Here is a 17071-nt window from a genome sequence, read left to right on the forward strand (position 1 = left end):
ATCTGTCAGATTATTTATTAGGCTATATTAAAGCTAATTTAATAATTAGATATAATTCAATTTGGCTCAATTCAAGAAGTAAGCAGTTGGGCTGTCATATCATGATTTAAATTAAAAATTTATTTATTTTTAATCCTTAAATTTTAAGGATTAAAAATAAATTAATTTTTAATTTAAATTTAGAATATTCTGGAAGAAAATATACTGGTCATGCAGATGCATTGCCAGTTATGCTACCCAGACCTTCATTTAATCTTTGCTTCTAGAACTATTATAATATGACAGCCTGATTGCCTATTTCTAGCCAAATTGCTTTATACCTTATTATTAATTCTGCCTTAATAAAGCTCAATAAATAATCCTGTGGATCATTTGGCAATATTAATATAAAATTGATAACTAGTTATAATATATTTTCTAACATGTTAAAAGATTTGAAGATATTATCTGTTTATTGTATTCATTTAATTTTGCATAATACAAGATTAAAAGTCACTAAAAATCTTATTGATTCCATTTTATCAAAGTTTTAAAGATTTTCCTAGTGTTGTTTGTGATCTCTTCATTCTTCTATAGTATAATTTCAATATTTTTTTGTTTGAATATTTAAACTAAAAATAACATAAGCATTTAAAACAACTTAATTAGTTTTACAATAATTATTGCCTAAAATAATAAACTTTACACTTATATTTTTATATTTAGGCTGCTAATGAAGATGAACTTAGTTTTGTTGAACAAGAAGAATTAGAAATTGTTGCTGAAGGAGATGGAGATGGCTGGATCAAAGTAATGTATTTTAATCATTAAACACATTTTAACTAGTTAATAAATACATAATTTTTAATTAAATGATCTGAAAATGAAATTAGTTACGTAAAAATGGGAATTAATGATAATTTAGGGGGTTAACTTGTCCTGTACATTTGTAACATTGCAAGAATATAAATATGTTTCTAAAACCTATTGTATATACATTCTTTGTAAATGTATTGCAATTATCAAAGAATGCTGATTAACTTAGTTGAAAGATTATTGAAAATATCATGACCCATATAGCATTTGAGATGACACTATCAGTTTGACAAAGAAATTTATTTCAGTCAATATTTAAATAATCACATTGAGAAATATGATTAACTCTCTTGGAGTCATGTGACATCTTGCATATGACACAGTATTTATTTTTCAACATTTCTCATATTTAAAATTTCATTTTAAAAAAATTGGAAAAAATTTCATCTTTATTAAACTTTCCAACCTGGATGAATACAGTTGTCATTTTTTTCTACTGCACAAATTCTTTCAAAAAAAAAATGCTGAAATCTATAAGACTCCTTTACAACAAGGAAAACAACTGAACTGGATGAAATAAAATCAGCACAAGCAAAGCAAAATCTTATAATCTAGTACAGTAGAGCATCATTTATCCAAATCAATTGGGGACTGGGGTTGTTTGGATAAATTATTTTTCAGATAACCGATTATGTACAAAAAAAATATATTAACCTATCCCATGTTCAAATTTTTCTCTGTTGTGGGTCACTTTGCATTGAATTTTTGTCAACGTTAAGCCTAACGTAGATTTTTTAATGGCATCACTGTTCTTTTTAATGTCAATATTGTGGCATTTTCAACTCCATATTTCCAAGCTAAGCTTGATCCACTAGCACCACACTTCAACTGATCTATTATTTTAAGTTTATCGGAAAGACTGAGAACAATGTGTTTAGTCACCATTGTGAATGGTACAACAACTACAGCACGATCTGTTACAAGTATAAAATTCACAGATCTGAAATTAATGTTTCCAATGGAAACGGATCTCTATTCAGCACGACACACATCCCAACACACAGTCCTCAGAAAAACACCACACAGAAGTGCCAGTGCTGCCAACTAAAACACACAACAAAAAAAAATATTGGAGTAGCCCAAGACATAGCCAAACATTTCAGCACCACAGCACTAGCAGAAATTTAAATTTGCCGACTGGAATGCTTTCGGTTAACCGACATTTTGGTTGATCGACTTTTGGATAAACGATGCTCTGCTGTATATACATTTAAAGTAAATAAATATTTGCAGTATTTGTACTTCAATTTCAAACAAATTGATCACATTTGCTAATGGCATAGTACAACAACTAAATGTTAAATGTAATAACTTATATTGCTGTATGCTTTTGTCAGTACAATTGGTCCAAGCAGTTGGGCTGTGCAAACCTCAATGTTATAATTGACATGCCTTATTTTAAAGTCTAATGTCAGATGAATATGAATGCAGAATGACTATACTGAAAAAAATTTTAATGTAAATATACTAGTTTGCTTTAATAATAATATAGATACATGAAAAATACTAAACAAAAATTTATAGCAAATATCAACCACAAAAAAGACAAACCTTCATCAAGAAATTACTTTATTTATCTACTGGGACATTTTCAGGAAGAATCTTTTCCCATTATCATCACCACATTCTAAAATACAAAATTTTTGAATGAGATAAGGCTGGCATTCTATTCATATTCTACAATTCAGTTACAAAAATTCAAATATTTGTTCTATGTTCATTTTTTATGAAATTCCTGAAACAATTACAAAAAACACTTCTATCATACTAAATCTATTGTGTGACTTTACCCAATCAAAACTCTTTTCACTACTTTACCTTCACCACTTCATTCAGTTGCCAATCCCGACTTAATCCTTAAGTTGTCAACATCTTCTCTTCTTATCAATCACTGGTTTCCAAACTTCTGATAGTGCTACCACATAATTTTTATTTATTACATTACATCCCAAACTTAAGAGATAAATACACATCTGCTCAACTATTCGTATATTTATATAGCGTATTCTGTATAGATGTTTTCACAGATAATAATGTTTAGTCAGAAAACCAACTGTCACTCTCAGTTCTGTCATCCATAGTACTGGGTATCTATTTAATTTGTTACATTTAAAGAATACAATAGAACAACATTTATATGGAATAATTTATAAATAAGATAATTGCAATAAAATTTGTAAAAATATTTTTTAATTTTGTAAAAATATATCTGAACATAAAATGATTTGCCTCAGATGAATTTCTTACAGAATGACAAGCTAAATTATCAATTTATAATAATTTGAATAACTATTCTGAATTTTAAAATTGTTTCTAATGAAATTTATTGTTTTGAAATTTGATTTAGGCAAGAAATTATATTGGAAAAGAAGGTTTCATTCCTCAGAACTATGTTGAAATTATAGATGGACAGCAATTAATATCATCCATTCAACCTGCTCCTGCTTCTTTTTCTTCGGTAGACTACTACATACCTGAAGGTGAAGCTGAGGTTCCACCTCCTGCCTCTGAAAAAACAGAGGAAACTGTGGAGTCAGCACCTCCTCAGGTAGAGGTTGTAGCAGCATCCGAGGCATTGGAAGGTATGTAAATAAGATAAAAGTTATAAACTAAATCAAATAAGATTGAAATGAATAAGTATTATTTATACATGATCATATTTATTGTAAAGTATCAATAAATAAATAAATTACAAATATGTATTTTTTTTTTTTTTATTAGAGTTTTATTTAGATTTATTAGTTTTGCTGTTTTGTTCAATCACAAGAATAATAACAATTGAGTTTGAACTTTGTTTATACTATAAAATTCTTAATATTTTAGTCATTCGTTTACAAAAAAATTGCAAAAAGTATTAAACAAATTTATAAGTTGAAAGTTAATGATACAATATTAGGTTAGCTTTAGCTGGATAGTTTAATCTAGTTTTATATACTTGTCATTGAGTTATATATATTTGAGAAAGAAATATAAAGATATATTAATATTTTATAATAATTTAATGCAATGGATTATGAGACTGATACTATAAGGAAATGAATATTTTGCAAATTTGAGTTTGAAAGTAAGAACAATGGCAACAGTTGACAAATTAAAGTTACAGAAATTAAACACTGAAAATTATCATGTATGGAATGTAATAGCCAAAGCTGTATTAATACAAAAAGAATCATGGGAGGCCATAGATACCAGGATATGGTCCAGGTATTTTGGATGAAAATGTTAAGATATTAATAATGGTAAGACATTAGCATTTTTATTGATGGTCATTGAAGATAATTATGTGGATGATATTGAAGACTGCACATATGCACAAGAAGTGTTAAAATTATATTCAAATATATTCACAACTATAGCAAAGCGAGTAATTATTCATTTCTGACTGTTCACTTGTCACTTAAAGATGATACTCCTATTCATTGTAAACTGCAAACTATGTTCAAACTAGATCATATGCTCATTAAGAACAAGTGAGTAAGTGGGTCCAGCAAGGTATTTGTCAACCCTTGTTTTTGAGTTTTGCTGTACTTTGTTCCATTATGGAACCACTTTTTATGAGATATCTACTGTATGCCATATCACAACAGAAATCGGAATCAGGACCCCAGAACTGGACACACTACGGTTGAGTACAACCAACAACTTCATGCCTTGTATAAAGAAATTGTGGCCAAAACAGGCACCAAATTGGCCTACAAAAGGTCTCTCTATATATACATTATTGCACAATGTGAAAGACAAATCTGACGATCTCAGGGCTCCTGGTGTGTATAGTGTTCTGGTGAGGGATGACAGGTTTAGACGAGACTTGGTGTACATCAGCTCCACCAAACGTTCCATTCAACAGAGAATCCGTGAATACAAATACAATATAGACATGCACAATACACTACCGTCCTATCCACCTATGCCACCGACCCAGAAGTTCACGTGGACCTGTCCAATTCCAGACTGATAAAAAGAGCCTTTCACACAGATCACATCAGGGTCCTCGAGGCCCTTGAAATATATAAGGCTGGCCTGGCAGGTAGATGTATCAACTTTAAGGACGGCAATGCATTATCGTACACCTGATGCTATGCATGTGAAGAACAAGTTGTCACTGATGCTCCATGAATGTGTATTATTTATGTTTATACCAGTCCCATAATTAATAGGCTTGATGGGACATCCTGTGTATTTATACATAGATGGCACGCTTTTGCAACCGTTGAATACAGTTAGTAACCATATTCCAATTTTATTTTAAAATTTAACATTTGAAATTGTTCGATACCAGGTGTTCTAAGTTTGGAATTCCTTCTCAATTTAACCTGAAGCAGACCTCAAGTGAGGCTGAAAACATTTGTTTCATGAATTTTAAACGTTACCGGACGTAAAGGTTTGTCAAGAGTGTTCATTAACACTGGTAATCATGTTGGAAGGTATTGTTATGCCATATCATTTGGTTGTTGATTGTTCTCAAACAATTAACAAATTTTTGGTACCAGATCCTGAACCTTAGCATTGATGATACATCCTGAGCATTAGCATTGATTTACATTGTGTAGCCAATAAGAGTTAAAGTTTAAAAAAGATGTATCAAAGACATTCAACACGATACCAATTGAAACTGATGACATGTACTGTACAAGACTGCCTTCATTATATCTAATGGTCATTATGAAATCTTGAATTAAAGCATTTTTTTTGTTCCAAGGCATTAAAATGCAATATATTCCAGTTAAACATTTTTCAAGATGTTTTTCTTTATTTGAAACTCTGCCTATATTCTTTCCATACTTTTCAGAATCATAATGATGTAGTTCTGAAAAAGTATAGAAAGAACATATTTTTCAAGATATTTTACTCATCATTATTAGATCAAGCATTTAACAATAAACAGATTTAAACCTTAGAACATATTAATAAATTTTGAATAATATGTAAACAGAACAAAGTTTTAAAAATATTTGTTATGTTTTTACTTTACTTTTGTTTTGCTTTTAAAATGTTTGTTTAACTTAAAAATCAAAATATTCTGAGATGTTGTTATGTGGTCAAGATTTTATTAATTTTTTTATAATTGAAACATTTTTATTTTTAAACAAAAACATTAAAGTAAAACAGAACAGAAAACCATTTTTTGTATTCTTTTTTACTTTTAAAAAAAAGTATAAATATTTTCTTAATTTTGAATCATTAGGTATTGACATTGTTTAAATTAATGAAAAATAATTTATGTAAAATATTATTTTATATAATCAATTTACAATATTTTCAAGAACAAAATTTTTTAATGGAAACAAATAATATGAAAGTGAATAGAAAAACTCATTCATGAAAAAGTATTAAATTATTAATAAATAATAATTTTTTCTAGAAAATTATATGTTAAAAAAGAGGATATTATAATGATTATTTAATATATAACATTTATATAATGTAATACATATATATATATATATATATATATATATTGTATGTTACAAAACCCTTTTTTTTATAAGTTTTAATACTGAGATGTATGGATTTTATTATATATCAGTTTTTTCCATAATGTTTAACAGAAAAGAAAGATTCATATTGTCAAGCATTATATGATTATATTGCAACTTGCGATGAAGAACTTTCATTTTGTGAGGGGCAAATGATTAAAATCGTAAATAAGATGGTTCATGACATAGATGATGGTTGGTGGGAAGGTGAAATTGATGGAAAAATTGGATTGTTTCCATCTCTAGTAGTTGAAGAAGTTAGAAGTGAAGAAGGATCAATTACATCTCAGGTACGGGAAACTATTATTATTTCTTATAATTAACATTAAAACAACAAATTATAACAATGAAAAATTAAATAGCAATCAATTAGATAGGTAAATTATTATTATTACTATTAGCTGTCATATAATCTAGTTATTGTAGATAGGTGATAAATAACTGATTTATTTATAATTTAAGACCAAAGAATTAAAAATACCTGTGGGTTAACCTCTTTCATATTGCATGTCATACTGCATTGCCTTCAAAATAGTGTGCAATCCAAAATAAGATATTTATACAGTAGAGCATTGATTATCCAACTTGATTGGGGTTGGTCGGATAACTGGAAAGTCGGATAACCGAAAAGTATGAAAAAATACATTATTAGTATAGTGTATTAGGCCTGGTTTAAATACTAGCCTCCCTTTCATGGTCGAGCCAGTGCTGCCAGCTAAAACATGCAAAAATTTAACAAAAATAGTATTAAAGTAGCCTAGACATAACCAAATATTGTAGCGCCACATCACTAGCGGACATTTGAATTTGCCGACTAGAATGCGGTTGGTTAATCGGGGGTCGGATAATCGATGCTCTACTGTATTTGTCAGTTTCATGAGATACCTTCTTTTTATATTAATCAAATAATAATTCAAATAATTTTAATATTTTAGTAAATAAAGTATGACAAATATTTATATTTATAACTACTGTACCATACATAATTTTTTAATTCTTAATACTTGTATGATGTTAAAATATAATAAATTCAAGTCAGTTGCTTTTCTAGTTACTGGTTTAATAGTATGGCCACTTTTTATCCAATTGTTTTCAATAGTTCATGAAACTTTGAAATGATCTACTTTGGCACATTTGAAATGAATTCAGTAATGTGCCAATTTAGTTGTTTTCTTTATGTTCCAAATTAAATATTATGTCTTTTTTGTACTTTTATGCCATGGTTGAATTTATGCCATTTCCCTCTATTTGACTATATATCAACATCACAGCCACATTTTAGATTTTTTCACTCTAAATGTAACTTCACTTTAATACTTTTTTTTAAAAAGCTTTCAAAATGTAGTTTACCATATTGCTGCAGAATATGAACAACAATTTCAGACAGACAAATCCCAAAATTTGAAAGAATAATTCATTCTCTACAAACTGTCCCATCAACACAAATTCTCAAACCAAAGACTAATTTCATATTAGTGCATAATAGCAATATTAAATACTATATGTATGTTTGATTTCCTAAATATTTATTTTAATTTTATAAATGAAAAAATATTTTAAAATGTTATTGAAATAAGTTAACCTTAATTAAATCTTTGATTTGTGTGAAATTTAGTTATTTTATTCCATCACTCATTCAAACTTATCTATGACATTTTGTAAGTGATGCACAGTGCATGACAGATACAAGAATGGAAAGCAACAAGCAATGCAATATGCAGGAGGATAATCCACGAGTACTGAAATTTTTAATTTCTTTTCTGCAAATGACTTAATTTAGATACTTTTTAAAATTTTTTTTTTTTATTTCAACACTAATCACATCTGTTTTCCAAAAAGTTCATTACTTATTTTTGTGCACATTTTATCATAACTGTTATTTTGTGCTTGTCATTGTGTTATTTTTAGCTTTTATTCACTTGATTTAATTTATCTTCTGTGAAAACTGCTGACTGTTGTGTGTCGTTTATCAAACATTATATAATAAAAACATCTGTCATTGTAACCATCTCATCTGTTTCTCACACTTAACAAATCTGTTAGTTATGTTAGAAACTACTTTCTTTTAGGTTGTTATAAATATACATACAATGAGTGATGCCATGATAGCTACAAGAGACAATCAGGTGATTAAGCCTCCTAAAATAAAAATATAATAGCTACCCAGCTTATATTCAGCACTCATATGCAGAAAAGCACTCATATGCAGTAAATATAGTACAGTTAAACCTGTTTATCTCATGAGAATAAGAAAAAAATTTGAGATATAGAGGTTCCTACACAGTAAACAGTAATAAGTTTGACTGAAGGTATGGTATTTTTATTAATACCATAGCAAGTTTTACATATAACATTACTGGATTACACCCAGTGGCATAGCTACATATTCAGCTCCCTGGATTGTATTATATGAAGTGTAATTTATAAACTTTATAAAGTTTAAAAAATGAGGCATGCTGCAATAATGTAGAACCTACTTGAGGCTGCAGTGTGAATTAAAAGTAGTTCAACAACTTGACTTTTAGAAGTAATTTCTTTTACATGAGCATAAAAACGCATTTTAAATCGAAGCAGTTGAGGTCCAAAACTTGGTCCAAGCTTGGCAAAATGTCAAAGGGATATGCTTGTTGTAACAATTCTGATACTTCCAGGATATCTTCATCAGATGACATGACAAGCTATGCATGTGATAAGCACTTAAAACATGTACATAATTGTTGAACGGATTGAAATCTAACAGTTAATTGATTAATTATTAAATCCAAAAAAATTTTTATAAATGCTTTTACAAGTTTTTATTTTGCTCTTTCTAACTCGGCTCCCTGATGATTCGTGTGCCTAGAGCAATTTGCTCCAATTGCTCCACGGTAGCTATGCCTCTGATTACACCATTTCACAGATTTCGTATGTGCAATATATAGAGTTAGTTCATTCGATGCCAATGTTTTCCTTTTTTCCTTAATGAGTTTTGCCAAGAATTTATGTTTTACCATTGGTATTAATGTACCTATATAATTTCGGAGCAATTTGTAATGTAATATAATACACTTCAATATCAAACCATGCTGGCATCACTCCAAAAGAAATTCAATTGTATACATTCATATGCCAACTAGGGATTGCATTGCTGGATCCCTCATCCGGCAATCCAGCTGGATCCAGTGCATTCTTCAGCCTGCTGGATCCAGCGCTGCGGATTCACAAATACTCAATTAACTTTCTAAATAATGGCGCAAAAGTCTACGTTGTTGGCATTGCCGCTTTGCTACGTGTGCTATCACTTGGCGGCAAGAGTGACATTGCCGTTCAGTGCGGCACATGCTACACCCCCTCTCTACACCGCACCACCCGCCCTTTTGCCTCTGCTAATCTAATTGCCAGTTGACTTTCCGCTCTCACTAAATAAAATAAGTAACTCCTTTCCTAGTCCTGGTGCATAATTTTAATTTACGGTCAATCGTTCAGTCAATGAATCACGTGACGGAATGATTTATGATTATTTGACGACCCCGAAACCAACTAGCGTAGAGGTAGAAAGGGCTTTCTCCACAGCGGGATATATATGCAGTTCATTAAGAAATATGTTGGGCGACAACACCATTAATACCATTTGTTTCTCGAGATCCTACTTCCAGAAAAGTCAAAAAAATAACAGAAGTGATTGATTTAATTTTATTTAATCCTTTAAAATATTTTATTCGAGACAAGACTAATATTTTATAACTTCTACTCTAATTCCATTAAGTAAGAGTTTTTAACTTATATTCTATAAGCGGTTAGTGGGCTAGGCTAGGCAATTTTATTGTGAAAATTAGTGAGAAACTGAGACTGCCTAGTTAGTTAAATAGTTAATTAAATTAATGAGTATCAGTATCTTAGATATATGATAATATGAATGTATGTGATTTGGGATTGTGATAATAATAACTAACTACTGGACTACTACTGATTACTTACTACTTTACTAACACAAATAGTTAAATTAGTTACAAATAACTACGGCCTGATATGTAGAGCCTATATAAGAAAACTGGTAAGACTGATAGCCACTTAGCCACTGATTATCCGTTCTTACATTATTATAATATATTAATATAAATTAATTAGTAGAATTACCTTTGTTATTATTTAACTTAAAGATTACATTATAATTATAATCTAACTACACATTTAAAGTTAATTATCTCTATCTCGAGTGTCAAACCGAACCAAAGTTAAGTTTACTACGTAAATGTGTAAGAACTTTTACTGATTTATAGTGACCAGTCTAAATAATAAAAGTTTCTTAAGTATTTTAAAAAATGTTTTATTTCTTTAAAAAAGAACCATAAATTGCTGGATAGATAGATAGATAACACTTTATAACAAAAATACATCCGCGCTGGATCCAGCTGGAATGATGTCGGTCCAGCAAAAATCCAGCTGGATTGAAAACACTGCTGGATTGCAATCCCTAATGCCAACATCCTTTTGCATTTAGAAGTGCAAAGAAATATCTCCTTGGAGTTTCCACGGAGTATGAAAGAAATAATTAATTTTTCATTTCCAGATTCTTATCAGATAAAAGTTTAAGAGCACTGTCTATTGGCATTAATAAGGTATTGATGTGTAAAACACAAAATAAATACAAAATATCTCACAAGCTCTTTTGACATGTATAGAATAACTTCCTTCGGTGGAATAAAACAAATTTTAAAACATTAATATAAATTTTAACATTAATGTTAATTTGTTTTAATTGGAACATATATGTTAAATTTAAATGATGTGCTATTAAAATTATGCCTTTAATTAACAGTCAAACTAAATTCGAAAAATATTGGTGGTTAGGATTTGATTTTTTTAAATTATTATTATTATTTATGATAGGAAATCTACAATATGTGAAAGATTTGAAAGATTATATATCCAAATTCTTTTCTTTATGATGTTTTAAAGTTAACTGATTAAAGACATATACAGTGCTAAGCATAATCTTTTATATATAGTCGTATCAGTCTCAAGTTTTCTTTTAACATATAGAAATCATTAATGAAATTGATACACATTAACACTAGGTAAGATTTAGTGAGAAATTCTTTTATTCTATTGATTTTAGATTCTCTGACTAATTTGAGATTGTCATATTGAAGATCCTTTATTTATATTTCAGGAAGCATCAACACCTGTTGATAGTGCACCCCCTCCAGCTTATACACCTCCTAAACCACAGTTTTTAACAATGCCTGCACAAGTCATTCTCACTCAACCTACACCTGAAGTTGAAGAACAGAAGCCAGGAGGAATAACATCACAAAGTAATTTTTTATTGTATGATAATTTAATAAAAAATTAAAATGATAAAATTCTACCTTTTTTTATTAGCTGTATCTGTTTTATATCACGATCCAGATTTCCAATTAGAATTACCAAAAAATCAACAAAGCCAATATCAAACTCAATTTTCTGCATCTGATAATGAGAGTGAAGCTAGTGAACAAGAAGCAGCAGGTAAAATATTTTATGTTACTTATGTTTATGAAATTCAGTTTAAGCATAAATAAACTTGATTTATTTTATAGCTACTGAAGAGATAGGAAATTATGCACCTTTGGTATCTAGTCCAGAAAGTCCAGCTCATGGACAAGTAATGCTTTGTTTTATTTTTTCTTTTCAAAAAATATAAATAACAATTTAATAAAGATAACAACATACAAACTATGTGTATCTGTAGCAATATTTGCTTTATTAATTATATAATTAACAAAACTGTACAAAGTGTATATTTTTAGAGTTTTATATTTGTAGATATTTTCTTCTTTAATATTATATGCAAATTCTTTTATATTAATTCAGTAGCATTTTATTTATCAAATATAATTTATCTAATTCCCATTCAAATATGAAAGTCATAATCTTTAATAAATTGTTGTTGAATATTTGATGATTTCAATGCTGTTATTTTACTACTGTATTCTCAATATTCATATGTATTTGTTTTTGTTTTATTGTAAATTCAGTCTAACAAAGAAAAAGAAGAAGTTATTCCAGAACAAGTAATAATAATAACTGCACCAGATGATGAACCCATGGCCAATGATGATGATAATATTCCTGAGAGTCCTGTTGAAGAAAATGAAGATCTTTCAAAAAGTACTTATCGAAGTGCAGAAGAAATAGATTTTGATGTAGGAATAAATGGAAATATAGATAGCCCAGTGAAAGAACCTGAATCACCTACTGAAAAGCCCAAAATTACAGAAAAAGGTATAATTCCCGATGAAGATGGTAGCCATAAAGATGCTGCTGACAAACCAAAAGATGATAAAAATAAAGATAAGGATTCAAAAACATCCATGATAAAAAGTAATAAAGTGGAAATAGAAAATTCTGATATATGTAGCATAAAGGAAGACAAAACTGAAGATAGTCAAGCAGTTTGTTCTTCTGATATTAAAGAAACTTCTGACAAATCAATAAAATCAGAAGAAATAACTCAGGTAGATTCAGAGGATTAAACATTATAATTAAAATATGTATATTTTATAGGTGGGTAACCATTTTTCTCATTTAATTATGAATGAATTAAATAATTTATACAAATACACACACATACACACACAATGACATTCTGTAATATAAACACTAGTATGTATTATTATTTTTATTTTTATAATGTAAATAAAAGCACTTAAAACAATTATTTTCCTTCTTTGAAAGGTGCTTTATTATAAATATAATCAGATTATTACAGATATTTATTTTTATACAATATCATTTTAGTTTTAAATGCTTTTTCATTATGAAAAGCTTTTATTTCAATAAATATTAAAGTATTAAGCATGTAAATAATTATAGAAATATGATAATATTGTTATTTAAAGATGAACCTCTTGTTTTCTTTAATAAAAAGATAAACATAATTTTGCTTTAATCAGTATAAATTTGTTTCTTAAATGTTTTATTCATCCAATTGAAAAATAGATACGTAAATAAAAATTTGTACTAGTTAAGGCAAAATTATGAATGGTCCCTAATAATAATGTATAAATCAAATGCAATGAAATCATATTCAGTTCTAAAAAATCCAGATAATTCCAATAATTACATTTAATATAATTGATCTATAAATACTTTAATTTTACTGTTTCAAAAAAATTTTATTAATGATTTATTTGTATGCTAATTATTTGAAAAATATGATATTTAGTTGATAGATCAATTAATGAAGTCACTTTAATATAGTTTAGAACAGGAAGTTAAATCCCTCTATGCAATAAATTCTGAACTTATTTGCCTACTACAAAAACATTGTCTGGATTTTTCAGAATATCAATAATCAAGGGTTGATTATATCAAAAAATAATAATAAATTTCAGTTAATTAAAAACTTTTAAAGATGATTAATATATAATTTATATATATACATTGTATCTACCATTTATTAATTATTCTGTTATACTTTAAACATAGATGTTTTTATTCTTCATGTTAAAATTTTAAAATTTAATTTGGATTTAAATTATAAAAAAAGTTATGTATTTTTATTTTAAATCATTGTAAACAGACTTAATAAAAACTATTTTATTCTTTTACTAGCACACAGTTTTCATTTAAAATAGATTTTTCAGTTTTAAATATATAATAATTACATGTTTAAATTATGAAAATTATTATTATATTTTTTTAAAAATAATGTTAATGCAGTATATAACATACTGTTATAAAAATATTGTACAAATATCAATGCATATTATTATAGAGTTTTCGTGATACAATATCAATATTTTCTGTATAAATTATTTCTTATACAATTTATTTCATATTTATTGTTTATGTCATGTACAAAATTTGATATATGTATTGTTAAAAATTTTATAAATAATAGTAGTATTAAATAAAGAATTGCATTTGTTTCCAGTAAAGCATTTAAAATACAAATATTAAACAAATTGACCAAATTTTGAAGATTTTATATTTACACTATATAAAAAACATAATTTTACTTAAGATAATTTATAATAAAATATTGTTAAAAATATTAGATATATATATATAAAATTATTATTATGATTATCTTATTTATTACAGAATTCTATTGAAATTTTGTTTTCAATAATAATAAATTATCAATTAAAAACTGTTTATATATAAATTTAAAAATAATACCAGAATATTTTTAAAAATATTTTCTATTTTAAATTAATTTGTTTGCAATATATGTAAAATCAAAGTTCTTTAACAAAGTTCTTAAAATTATTTCAAATTAAACATTTTCTGAAGTTACTGACATCACCAAAATGCTCATAAATTTAATTCACAGGTGTTTCAAAGTCTCAAAACTGTTTAATCCGTAATAAATTTTTTGAATTTAAGAAAAACTGTTCATATTTTTGTATATAATATTTTTGAAAAGCAACACACATTAATAACTATGTATTTTTCAAGTATAAATTAATTTGTACCTGATATACAATATTTGTTTTTATTTCTATAACAACTGAATTACAAATTATTTTTAAAAGTTTGAAATGACTTTCAAAAATAGTTTTTGTAATTTTTAATCCAAAGCAGTTTAATATACAATAATAATAATATATGAGGATTTGCTTCCAGATTTTTTTTAATAGATATTGATTACTTGAAAGCAATATAAGATGGACTTTTCAAGTTAATTAAATTTATTATATTCCATTGATTACATAAATTTAAATTATTTGATTTTAACTTTTTCAATATATTTTCAACAAATTTTATGATAAAGTAAGTCTATTATAGTCTATTCTTTAAAAACAAATATAGTAATTTAGATTAATTTTGAACTTTAAGAATGCACAAATTTTAATAAATTGTATTGTACTGTACAGTACATCATATTGGGGCACTGTTTAATGTGAGTGAGTATAATGTTATAGCACATTGGTGTAAGTTTCAGATTTATTTTAACATTTGCACTGTAATTTATGGCAAATATTTGTTGTTTTGATTCAATTTTTTAGAGATTAAACTTTTCCCCTCATGAAATTTGAAGTACTAAATTTTTAAATTATATTGTTTTTGTATCATTCCATTTAAAGTTAATAATTATTCCATTGGAAATTACATTTTGTAAGATTGATTCAAGTATTTACTTTATTTATAGGAAAATTATGAGGTAATTTCTTATTTTTTAAATACCTGAAAACTGAAATAAAAAAAAATCACAATTCACTTAATTATGACAAAAACAGCAGGATGGATTTTATTTATTACTTTCAATTAAAAATGAAGTACAAATTCTTTTATTTAAAACATATAACATATTAACATAATTAGAATATAAAACTGTACTTAATAATTGATGTTATGATAAAAAAAAATAAGTGCTTAGTTTATAAAAAATGATATAAAAGAATCAAAAGAGATAAACATAGTAAAGCTTAATTAATCAGCTATCTTTCTACCTCATTTAAATATTTATATTTTATGATGTAATAAAGAAGTTAATAAAATTGGATTTTTTAAATTAAAATTATGTATTAAATGATAGAATAAATTAATTCTATCCATTTCTAAAATACGTTTCTTTTTACTAAATCATTTATTTAAAATAGCTTTAATTTTTTATAAAAATTATGTTTTTGTTTGTTTTTACAATATGTACAATATATTTTGCTCATATCCTTATTTGAACTTGTGAGGAATGCAAAAATATTGTTTTGTCTTTTCGATCAATCACAATACTATAATCTGAGATGTGCATACAGATGGCAAAACAAGTAATGTGAATAGGAGACAAAATAAAATTGTGTTTCAAAATCCTTGCAAATCTGTCAAAATGGTGAAAACAAGAAATGATGTCATCAAATTTGTTGCAAGTTTATATAAAGATATTACAGTTACCATCATTTATACTGAATGTTATGTATGTACATGGACTGTTCAAATACTTAGAGACTGTTGTGATATTAAATTATAAAAAATTCACTACCATCAGTCTGATTTTATCATCTATTTATGATGTTAAACACAAATTTTTTAAAATAATCCTGTTTTTTCAGGCTATATGCACTATTGTTTTAATACTTGTAAGATTTAATAAACTGTTTATATAGTTTACAGTAAATTTATAAAATTTTGTTTTGCCATTGTTTATCTGAATATTGATATTACATAAATGAAGTTCATTAATGCCACTGCAGTACAAGACTGATATTTCAATAATCCTTTAAGTTTTGAGCAGTGTAAAAACTATGACAAATTCTCCATCAGATCTAGATCTAAATTTTACTTTTTTTTTGTTTTTTTTTTTTGTTTTTTCCTCAAATGTACTTTTTCCTTCTTAAAGTTAATTTTATGTAATTTTAAAAATTATGCTAACAACATTGGATCATCTCAATGTCATAAAATAGCTGTGCATATCTGTAATACTATGTCTTCTATCAAAATGATGATAACTATCATATTGATTATATCATTCATCCATTAATTATAAATAACAGTTCAGGATATTCAATATAAATTCAGATCACACAATATTAAATTCAATAATAATCACAAAATAATGAATAATAATAATTTTCTATGCGTTAGATTATCAATTTTAATATTTTCGAATTTGATTAATCTTAGTTTAATTTTTCGTCACTAATACAATAGTCAAAATTATTAAAATAGAATCAACTCTTCCAATTTGCAAATAGTAAATTAATTAGTAACACTCAAATATACTTGCTTACAAATATTTGTATAAGTTGACATTTATATTTGTTTGTTAATAA

The 17071-nt window shown here is 26.7% G+C and overlaps 1 protein-coding gene across 2 annotated transcripts in view; it reads left to right on the top strand.

Annotated features, from left to right (window-relative positions):
- The window catches only part of nwk (nervous wreck), a 275370-nt gene that overhangs the window by 245969 nt on the left and 12330 nt on the right, over nt 1-17071 (top strand). Inside the window, exons 31-37 of one of the 2 annotated variants that reach the window (XM_067280045.1) lie at nt 706-789; nt 3203-3437; nt 6405-6622; nt 11485-11629; nt 11724-11822; nt 11894-11958; nt 12332-13910. In XM_067280045.1, the coding sequence (XP_067136146.1) occupies nt 706-789; nt 3203-3437; nt 6405-6622; nt 11485-11629; nt 11724-11822; nt 11894-11958; nt 12332-12829 (1344 nt within the window). In that variant the 3' untranslated portion in view covers nt 12830-13910. Of the gene's footprint in view, nt 1-705; nt 790-3202; nt 3438-6404; nt 6623-11484; nt 11630-11696; nt 11823-11893; nt 11959-12331; nt 13911-17071 lie in introns of those variants that run through there. The other variant, XM_067280044.1, reaches the window with a different exon arrangement.

The sequence above is a fragment of the Centruroides vittatus genome, unplaced genomic scaffold (assembly GCF_030686945.1).
Source record: "Centruroides vittatus isolate TY-2023 unplaced genomic scaffold, ASM3068694v2 contig_880, whole genome shotgun sequence".
Lineage (NCBI taxonomy): Eukaryota > Metazoa > Arthropoda > Arachnida > Scorpiones > Buthidae > Centruroides > Centruroides vittatus.